Source organism: Lagenorhynchus albirostris, chromosome 2, assembly GCF_949774975.1.
Source record: "Lagenorhynchus albirostris chromosome 2, mLagAlb1.1, whole genome shotgun sequence".
Classification (NCBI taxonomy): domain Eukaryota; kingdom Metazoa; phylum Chordata; class Mammalia; order Artiodactyla; family Delphinidae; genus Lagenorhynchus; species Lagenorhynchus albirostris.
In genome coordinates, this window is record NC_083096.1 from 180,060,453 (window position 1) to 180,070,538 (window position 10,086).

Below are 10,086 nucleotides of genomic sequence, written 5' to 3' on the forward strand. Positions count from 1 at the left end.
TCGTGACGCTGGGGTCAGCTGAGCCCACGGAAGGGCCTCCCTGCTCCGATGCCTGTCCCCAGGGGCGCTGGTTGTCGAGGTTGGCACCCCCCCGCCCCTCTTCCCTTGCACAGCCTCCAAAGACTGGCACCACGGGGGCCGGGAGAACATCCTGCTCTGTACAGACTGCCGCATTCACTTCAAGAAATACGGCGAGCTCCCCCCCATTGAGAAGCCCGTGGACCCCCCACCATTTATGTTCAAACCTGTGAAAGAGGAAGACGATGGGCCCAGTGGGAAACATAGCATGAGGACACGACGGAGTCGTGGCTCGGTGAGTCCCCATGGCCAGGCAGCCAGACTGCTTCTCCAGGTTCCTGCTGGGGGCTTGCGCCCATCAGGAGGAGGATGGTAGGTGTGTTTCATTTTGGGTAGAGAAGCAGACCCCCCAAAGGTGAAATGATTTGCCCGAAGGCATTAATTAGCTTTTTGCCTGTGGGGCTGGGAAGAGCTCTCTGTTCTCTCCCTCCCTTGCATCTTCCTTGGGGAGCTTGTAGACCAGTGTGACTTGCTGTACCCCTGTCTCTTCCGAGCCCCCATGGCTTTGCAGAAACCTGCTGAAGGCCTGGTGGTTTTAGGAGCTGAGCGCATTATTTGACAGCTCATCTCTTTGGGTCACTTCCATCCTGTCAGGTGAAATCAGCAAGTGTGTGTGTTTGGATCTGGTGGGAGGAGCGGGCAGTTAACATGGAGCAAACAGAAAGGGTGAGGTGACTTAAAACTGACTTTAGGTGTAACTGTCCCTCGGGGTAGCTCACGGAGTAGGGCTGCCCTCCCGACTTCTGCCCTCAGGCAGGCTCGCCTCATTCAGGACAGTCCCTGGAGACGAGCGCTTCCGGTGTAAGCTGAGAATCGCCCTCTTTTCCATGTAAACCCGCCCGTTCACCCCCTCCTTTCTTCGCTCCATGGTGACCCCTGTGCAGCCAGGGACAGCCAGGGGTCCCCGTGGTTGGCCAGGGTCTGGGATTTGCCATGAGGCTGTTGGTGGACCTGTTCTGGAGGCTCCTGCCTGGGACTGGGGCTCAGGTGGCCGGTGTGGGAACTGGGGCCCAGTCTCACCAGCCTCCGGTTGGGGTGGGCAGATGTCTACACTGCGCAGTGGTCGGAAGAAGCAGCCAGCCAGCCCTGATGGTCGCGCCTCGCCCATCAATGAAGACATCCGCTCCAGCGGCCGGAACTCCCCCAGCGCTGCCAGCACCTCCAGCAACGACAGTAAAGCAGAGACGGTGAAGAAGTCGGCCAAGGTGAGGTGCTGGGGCCCACCCTCCCCTTGAAACGCGGGCTGCTGGAGTCGGTGCTCAGCTTCCCCGTGTCCCTCAGTCATTCGTGGAGCCTCCTGGGCACCAGCAGTGCCTTGACCTGGGGCCTGGAGAATGGGGGTCCACGCGGTTCCCGGCACGGACCTCTGGGGGCCACCTCTGCCTTGAGTTTCCCATCCCCAACCACTGGCCCCTTGCAGAGCTTTCTTGTTTTCGGGGATGGAGCGTGGCGTGCGGGGGGCCAGGCGTCAGCAAGTAGCTGTCACCCGCACCCCCCCGAGGCTGCCTCAGCCTGAGTCTCCCTGTGGGCTTTCCCGCCTCAGAAGGTGAAGGAGGAAGCCTCGTCCCCTCTGAAGAGCACCAAGCGTCAGCGGGAGAAGGTGGCCTCTGATACGGACGAGGCCGACAGGACCAGCTCCAAGAAGACAAAGACCCAGGTGAGATCTGTGGCTGAGCCGCGCTCGTCACCGCTAATGGAAGCTAATGTCCCTTGAGAAGCCCCAGCCCAGATCCTCCCTGGGCAGAGGTCGTGTCCCGTCTCCCAGGGAGGGGCCTAGAGAGCGGCCCCCGAGACTGGCCGGGTCAGGGCAGGACCCGTGGTCCCCGGAGCCACGCGTGCTGCCTCATCTGCCAAACCTCACCGTGCGGCCGGGCAGAGGGCGCCCCAGCTCCCCCTAGAGCGTCCGCCCTCCCCTCTCTGGCCCTAGGAGATCAGCCGGCCCAACTCGCCGTCCGAAGGCGAGGGCGAGAGCTCAGACAGCCGCAGCGTCAACGATGAGGGCAGCAGTGACCCCAAAGACATCGACCAGGACAATCGTAGCACGTCCCCCAGCATCCCCAGCCCCCAGGACAACGAAAGCGACTCCGACTCCTCAGCCCAGCAGCAGATGCTGCAGGCCCAGCCCCCGGCCTTACAGGCTCCCAGTGGGGCCGCTCCAGCTCCCTCGTCGGCCGCGCCGGGGACCGCCCAGCCGCCCACGCCAGGGCCCACGCCCGCCACCACCGCCCCGTCACAGGGCTCCCCGTCGACCTCCCAGCCCCCCACCCAGCCGCAGGCGCCCTCAGCTCCCGCGCCCCACGCCCATGTCCAGCAGGCACCTGCCCTGCACCCACAGCGGCTGCCCTCACCGCACCCCCCGCTGCAGCCGCTGACCGGGCCGGCCGGCGCCACTCCGGGCCCGCCCCACCCCCAGCCCCCCCTGCATGGTCAGGGCCCGCCCGGCCCTCATGGCCTCCAGGCCGGGCCGCTGCTGCAGCACCCAGGCCCCCCGCAGCCCTTCGGCCTCCCTCCGCAGGCCTCCCAGGCGGCGGCCCACCCTCACGCCTCCCTGCAGCCGCCCGCCTCTCAGTCGGCGTTGCAGCCCCCGCAGCCCCCTCGGGAGCAGCCCCTGCCACCTGCGCCCTTGGCCATGCCCCACATCAAGCCCCCGCCCACCACACCCATCCCCCAGCTGCCGGCGCCCCAGGCCCACAAGCACCCGCCTCACCTCTCGGGGCCCTCGCCCTTCTCCATGAACGCCAACCTCCCGCCCCCTCCGGCCCTGAAGCCCCTGAGCTCCCTGTCCACGCACCACCCGCCCTCGGCCCATCCCCCTCCCCTGCAGCTCATGCCCCAGAGCCAGCCTCTGCCCTCCTCCCCCGCCCAGCCCCCTGTGCTGACCCAGAGCCAGAGCCTGGCCCCTGCCTCCCACCCCCCCGCGGGCCTCCACCAGGTGCCCCCCCAGCCCCCGTTCGCCCAGCACCCCTTTGCCCCCGCAGCCCCTCCTCCCATCACCCCTCCGACTTGCCCCTCCACCTCCACCCCCCCAGCGGGTCCTGGCCCCTCGGCCCAGCCGCCCTGCTCTGCCCCCGTCGCTGCGGGAGGCAGCGTAGCTGGGGGGGCAGCCTGCCCACTCCCCACCGTCCAGGTCAAGGAAGAGGCCCTGGACGAAGCTGAGGAGCCCGAGAGCCCCCCTCCCCCGCCTCGGAGCCCGTCCCCTGAGCCCACTGTGGTGGACACCCCCAGCCACGCCAGCCAGTCCGCCAGGTATTGGTCCCCGGGAACCGGGCACGTCCGGGGCAGGGACAGCTGGGCACCTGGGGCCTCGGCAGGGACCCCCAGCGAGACCCGGGCCTTTTTCAGGTTCTACAAACACCTGGACCGGGGTTACAACTCATGTGCGCGGACAGACCTGTATTTCATGCCTCTGGCGGGGTCCAAGCTGGCCAAGAAGAGGGAGGAGGCCATCGAGAAGGCCAAACGGGAGGCTGAGCAGAAGGCGCGAGAGGAGCGGGAGCGGGAGAAGGAGAAAGAGAAGGAGCGCGAGCGGGAGCGCGAGCGGGAGCGCGAGGCGGAGCGGGCGGCCGTGAGTCGGGCGGGCAGCCTGCTCTGCTCGGGGGGGGGGGGGGGGCTCCCGAGGGCTGGTCCCCACGCTCGCCTCGGGGGTGGGCCGCCACCGCCTGGCGTCCTCTCGGCAGCCACCCGCATTACCTCTGTGTCCCAGATATGCGGACCCATCCGGGCCCCGGGTGCCCCGCCACTGCAGGGCCCGGACCTCGGCTGGGCCGGGTCCGGGTCTGGGTCTGGGGCACGGGGGGACCCAGTTGGCTGGGCCGGCGGCCGGACACGCCCATTCCTCACGGCCTCTTTTCCTTTAGCAGAAGGCGTCCAGCTCTGCGCATGAAGGCCGCCTCGGCGACCCCCAGCTCGGTGGTCCCGGCCACATGCGGCCCTCCTTCGAGCCCCCGCCCACCACCATCGCGGCCGTTCCTCCGTATATCGGGCCCGACACACCGGCCCTCCGGACTCTGAGCGAGTACGCCCGGCCCCACGTCATGTCGCCCACCAACCGTAACCACCCCTTCTACGTGCCCCTCAACCCCACCGACCCGCTGCTGGCCTACCACATGCCTGGCCTCTACAACGTCGACCCCACCATCCGCGAGCGGGAGCTCCGGGAGCGCGAGATCCGGGAGCGTGAGATCCGGGAGCGCGAGCTGCGGGAGCGGATGAAGCCGGGCTTCGAGGTGAAGCCCCCAGAGTTGGACCCCCTGCACCCGGCCGCCAACCCCATGGAGCACTTCGCCCGGCACGGCGCCCTCACCATCCCCCCCGCCGCCGGCCCCCACCCTTTTGCGTCTTTTCACCCTGGCCTGAACCCCTTGGAGAGGGAGAGACTGGCCCTGGCGGGCCCCCAGCTGCGGCCCGAAATGAGCTACCCGGACAGACTGGCGGCCGAGCGCATTCACGCTGAGCGCATGGCCTCACTGACCAGCGACCCCCTGGCGCGGCTGCAGATGTTCAACGTGACCCCGCACCACCACCAGCACTCCCACATCCACTCGCACCTCCACCTCCACCAGCAGGACCCTCTCCACCAAGGTGGGGACTCCAGGGGGCCAAGGGCAGAGGACGTTGCCGGGGGGCGCGGCTGAGACGTCTGCGGAGAGCGGGGCTTAGTGAGCCCCCGTCCAGCAGCGCCTGCTCTGCTGGCCGCCTCCGGGTCCTGTGGGTGAAGGGCCCGGGAGGCAGCCCTGGGGAGGTGGCAGTCCAGCTGAGCTGGGAGGAGGGATGCTGGCTGGGGCAGGGCTGGAACGGCCCTGGGGTTCCTGTGGACCTGAAGGCCACGGGAGGGCCTTGGGCAGTCGGCCAGGCGGGCTCTGCTGATCCAGGGTCCTGGACAAAGCGAGGTTGGGGAGGCTCTGCCTGTGGGGGTGCTGAGGGGGAGGGGGAGGGAGAGGAAGAGGAAAGGAAAGCCGTGGCCAGCTCTTCACTTTGCGGCTCTCCAGAGCTCCGCTGTAGGGGCGGGGAGGCCACGGAGGGTGACAGCTACTTTGGGTCGGGGTTGCTGGTGGCCCTGGTGACCAGAAGCCAGCCGTGGAGAGGAGCAGGTCCCTGGGAGTTGCTGCCAACGAGGGCAAATGGCGAGAGGCCCCCCAGAGCCCTGCACCGCCTGCATGTGCACTTCTGCCCCTTTTCCTAGGTTCAGCAGGCCCAGTTCACCCGCTGGTTGACCCCCTGACTGCCGGCCCGCACCTGGCTCGCTTTCCCTATCCCCCTGGCACCCTCCCCAGCCCTCTGCTTGGACAGCCCCCCCATGAGCACGAGATGCTTCGCCATCCAGTTTTTGGTAAGAGCGTGCCTGGGGAAGGGGTGGGATGGGGTCCAGGGCAGAGCTGGGGTGGTGGTCTGCCGCGACGTCCCCGTTCGTTCATGTATTCAGCACATATCTCCTGAGTGTTGGGAGGCTACTTGGGAACAAGGCAGGCAGACTCCTGTTCCCAGGGAGTTGGGGGTCAGGGGTATAAACGTGTATCAGGAGCCGGGACGATGGTGGGCAGGGAAGAGATAGCGGAGTGCCGAATTCAAAGGAGGGCTGAGGGCAGGCCTCTGTGAGGACCAGTCAGTAGGCTGAGGAGGACGGGGCCCAGGGGCAGGGGGTCCGGGAGCGGCACTTCTCTCTTGCAGGCGGGCGGGGGCTCTGCTCCGGTGCTCCCTGCCGGTGAGGTGGCTTCTTGCCCGTCCCCTTGGGAAGCTCCCTCCTGATCCGAGCTCCTTGCCGGCCTCATCCTGGCCTTCCTGTCTCAGAGGCTGTTCTGTGTTTGGCAGGCACCCCCTACCCCCGAGACCTGCCTGGGGCCATCCCACCCCCCATGTCGGCGGCCCACCAGCTGCAGGCCATGCACGCCCAGTCGGCGGAGCTGCAGAGACTGGCCATGGAGCAGCAGTGGCTGCACGGACACCCGCACATGCATGGTGGCCACCTCCCGAGTCAGGAAGATTATTACAGGTGAGGAGGGGCTGGGAGGGAGGCCAGGCTCCCACCTCCCCGACCTGTGGGTCCCCCACCCCCTCCTGCCCCTCCTGGCTGCACCCACACTCCCCCCCAACCCCCATCGACAAGCGCCGGACTCCTCCCCCTCCCCCTCGGCTCACCCCCACCCCTCTGCCTCTTGGGCCTACTGTGGAGCTGTCTTGAGGAGGGGAGACAGGGCGGGGGTCAGCAGTGTGGAGGCTGCCCCGGGCATCTGGGCCCTCCAGCTGCAGGCCTACCCAGGCTTGACGCTGATTACTTCTTCCTTTTTTTTTTTTTTTCCCACCCTCTCTTTTCAGTCGACTGAAGAAGGAAGGTGACAAGCAGTTATAAGTTATTTATTTGTTAACGCTGGCTGTGGAAACCCCAATTCTTGGGGGAGAAACAGGACTTTTTACATACAATAGGAGCTGCAAAAGCAAAAAGAATATCTTCTAAAGATTTCTTTATATATTTAAAAACCCCACAACTAAAAACGTCTCAGCATACTAGTGTTCGTTTGTAGAGAGGATTCCTCGAGACTGGCTTGGGTCTCCCTGCATGACAGTCCCCAGAAACTTAGTGAGGCCTGGACTGGACTGAACATTCAGAAAGCTCCCCTGCAATCTTGGGGTTTGGCTTTAGTTTTCTTTTCCTTCCTTGATTTCTTCAGTAGGTGCTAGAACCAGTTCACACCCTTCACTGTGCGTGCAGACACACTCAGTTGCGTGTGTTCCAAAACCCACAAGGTTTGCAGATAGGCAGCGTATGAGTTTGGAATCCAAGAGCTGTAATTTTTAAAAAATCTTTTATTTTAATACATTGTAGGAAATCTTCATAATTTGAGGAAGTTCTGCGCATGGCTTTTTACGTCTGTAAATAAATAATTTTAGAACAGCCTTTTTTTTCTTCCATAAACTACTATTCTGATCTATTTTTTCCAGCCATGTCACTAATTGTGAATTCCTACCAGCTGTTGACAGAATACAGAGTTGATTTTTTAATAAAAAGTTATATATAATTATCCCTTTAATTAAAGGGAACAGATGGGCGTTACTAGTTACAAACGGGCAAAAGCTTGGGACTAGGTTTGGGCGCAGCAGGGAGCAGCCAGGGGTTTGCAGGGACAGTGTTACAAACCGTTTCTTTGTTGTGCTGCTTTGGTTTTCACTTCTGTCTGTTCCCAGCCTGTGCTTTGCCAGCGGTGCAGACATCTGTTAGCTTGAACCTCTCATCTTGCACCAGGAGCGCAGGAGTTAAATGTCCCCCATGCTGTCTCTGAGGGATCGAAAGCACATGTTTCTGTGTGTCAGATTGTAGATTTCCTTATAGATTTCTCTGCACACGCATTTGATTGTTCTGAATGAACTGCCTTTTTTAATATTAACTTGGACAATTTCATAAACATTCTAGAAAATCCAAGAAAACGATTCCCTGCGAGTCACTCAGCACATATGCTTGCCAAAGGGATCTGTTAGAAATCTGCTTTGTCGTGCGTGTCGTCGTTTGGATCTTCTTGTGGTGAGGCCAGGCCATCCTTGTCACGGCCCGAGGCTGCTTTGGAGTGAGGGAGATCCCGGAGTTGGTCCGGCTGCGAGTGGCGGCCTGTGTGTTACCCCAGGAACAGGGACCCACGTCGGACAGGGAGACACTTGGCGTCCCGCTCTTCCTCCCGGAAGCAGGACGGGGGTCACAGCCGTGGACGTGGAGTGAGAGGCAGCTCCACCTGGGGGCAGGTGGCCCAGAGAGCCCGCCTCGGCTTTCTGAGTTGCCCGCGTGCTGCACTTTCTCCAGAGCAGAGGGTGGGGAAGTTGGAAGGACATTCTGCACCTGTTGATCACGCTTTCTGCCAGGACGTGACCTTTTCTGTTCCTCTTCTCTCAGCCTCTCGGGGGCTCTTTCTGCCGTGGTGCGCGGAGTTCCTGCCTGGGGGTCAGTGGACGTGGAGCGTGTCCAGGACCGGAGCCACAGAGGGGGCGGGTCGAGAGGCTGGCGCTTTGACCCAGAAACCAGCAGGCGATAGCTCAGATTCAGGTTCCGGATTCACACTTGCCTCAAGGGCATTTCCAGTGTCCACTAAAGCCACGTTCGGTTTCCGTTGGGACAGATAGAGGATGGTTTTGTCTGTTGAAAGTGTTCGTAGGTTTTTTCTTTCGTTTTCTCTCATTCCATTTCTGCCTTAACTTTAGCTTCTTGGGGGGAGGCAAGCTCAGATGAACACTTTGTCATCGCTTGAGTGGCCGCGTTGGCCAGGGGCGTTTGTGTCCCCGGGGCTAGTGACGTGCCATCAGGGCGGCTCCGCTCTGTGGCCTCTACGCCTCTGAGCCGGGCCCCTTCCTGCTGGACTCGGGCGCTCCTGCTGCCCCGGCTCCTGCACGGAAGCCCCCGCCTGCTTTTCTCCCTTTGGGTGGAACGCGACGCCTCCCGCCCAGTTATCCTCCTTTCTCTCCTCTCTCTCCTCTCTCTCTCTCTCTCTCTCTCTCTCTCTCTCTCTCTCTCTCTCTCTCTCTCTCTCTCTCTCGTCCATTTCCAAAGAAGAGAGAGAGTTGATGTACTTGGAAGTCTGTACTTGAAAACTGTCTGAAGGCGTTTTCTCCTTAGGTTTTGGTTTTCTCCCCACGTCCCCAGGTGAAGCACTGAGATTCTTCCGTTTAAAAACCCACAACCCGAAATCCTCACCTGGTCAACTGCAGCGTGTGTCGGAGGCCCCAGACCTTCACGGTGTCTTTGAAGCCCGACCCCTTGGTCTCCTTTTGGGTTTCCTCCCTTTGTTTGGAGTTGTTTTGCTTTTCCGTGTTTTATGTGTATCTTGTTCACTGTCGTCGGGTTGAGCTTCACTTCGCTGCTGCAGCAGCAGAGCGGAGTGTACATTATGATTTGCTACGTTTATATATATCTTGAAGCTAAATGTATATATGAGTAGTTTGCCATGAGATAACACAGTGTGAACAGAGTAGACACCCAGAAATTGTGACTTCTGTGTTCTCTCCATTTGAGTATTTTGTAATTTTTTTGAAATACTTGTGGACATAAATAAAAACAAGCTACACTACAGCGACTGCGTGGACTGCGTCTCATCCCTGCGGTGGGCGGGGGAGGCGTATTGGCCGTTGTTCTGACCTGGGTCTCGCCGGGTGCGGAGGGGCAGGGGGATGGTTTGGTTCTCTGCGTTGCCAGCACACTGCTTACCCTCCAAAACAGCTTCCAGAGAGCCCCGTCTGCACCGTCTGGGGGGAAGGGCCTCTCTGGCGGGTACACCGCCCTCGCGGGGAGGCTTCAGCCTGCTGACTCGGGACAGTCAGGACGTGCAGTGGCTCCCCAGGTAGTGGGCATTCAGTGCCCATCCGTGGGCATTGATGAATGGGCATTCATCAACCGGGGTGATGGCGCTGGGACCAGAACGCCCCCTCCTCACTCCTCCCCGTGCCGTTCGACCCGCACCTCTAATTTGTGGACGTCCTCCAAGGCGCGTGGGCCTGTGGCTCCTTCTCTGCTGAGGAGAGGTCTGAGCCACCAGCCAGGACAGTGGCCTCCTGCCCCTGGCCGCGCCTCCTGCCTGTCCCCTCTCTGCCTCTTGCCGAGGCCTGCCGGTACCCCCAGCCCGCCTTCAGCAGCTGAGGTGCCCTCCAGGTTGAGGATGCCTCCAAGCCCCATGGGGGAATCTTACCCAGTGACAGCGCACCGGGTCACCTGCAGGGTGTGCGTGTGGCCACGAGGGGGCAGCAGTCACCAGGTTGGGTTGGCGGCATTTCCTGAAGCTTCAAGACTGCCGTTGGAAATTGATATGCGCGCCTCTGTATCTGGGGTCTGGCCGTGATGATGGAGCGTGAGCAGCCCCGAGTGCTCATTGTTAGTAAACGGCCTCAAACCTGCCAGGGTCCATCCGCCTTGTGGTGAAGGCCTGGGGGACGGCACGTGTCGGGCACCACCTGATTTAGGGCATGAGAAAGCTTTGCCAACCGGAACGGTGCAGGTGGCCTACCCATCAGTGGCCCTAGAGACACTTCCGTGCCCTC

General features: G+C 62.0%; 1 protein-coding gene across 7 annotated transcripts in view; it reads left to right on the forward strand.

Annotated features, from left to right (window-relative positions):
* RERE (arginine-glutamic acid dipeptide repeats) overlaps window positions 1-9,124 on the forward strand; it is a 437,233-nt gene extending 428,109 nt beyond the window's left edge. For 6 of the 7 annotated variants that reach the window (XM_060141536.1, XM_060141540.1, XM_060141538.1 and 3 more), the window contains 9 exons: window positions 114-313; window positions 1,122-1,283; window positions 1,622-1,735; window positions 2,006-3,324; window positions 3,421-3,643; window positions 3,936-4,659; window positions 5,261-5,407; window positions 5,887-6,067; window positions 6,391-9,124. In XM_060141536.1, the coding sequence (XP_059997519.1) occupies window positions 114-313; window positions 1,122-1,283; window positions 1,622-1,735; window positions 2,006-3,324; window positions 3,421-3,643; window positions 3,936-4,659; window positions 5,261-5,407; window positions 5,887-6,067; window positions 6,391-6,424 (3,104 nt within the window). In that variant the 3' untranslated portion in view covers window positions 6,425-9,124. The remainder of the gene's footprint in view (window positions 1-113; window positions 314-1,121; window positions 1,284-1,621; window positions 1,736-2,005; window positions 3,325-3,420; window positions 3,644-3,935; window positions 4,660-5,260; window positions 5,408-5,886; window positions 6,068-6,390) is intronic. The other variant, XM_060141539.1, reaches the window with a different exon arrangement.
* The last annotated feature ends 962 nt before the right edge of the window (window positions 9,125-10,086 follow it).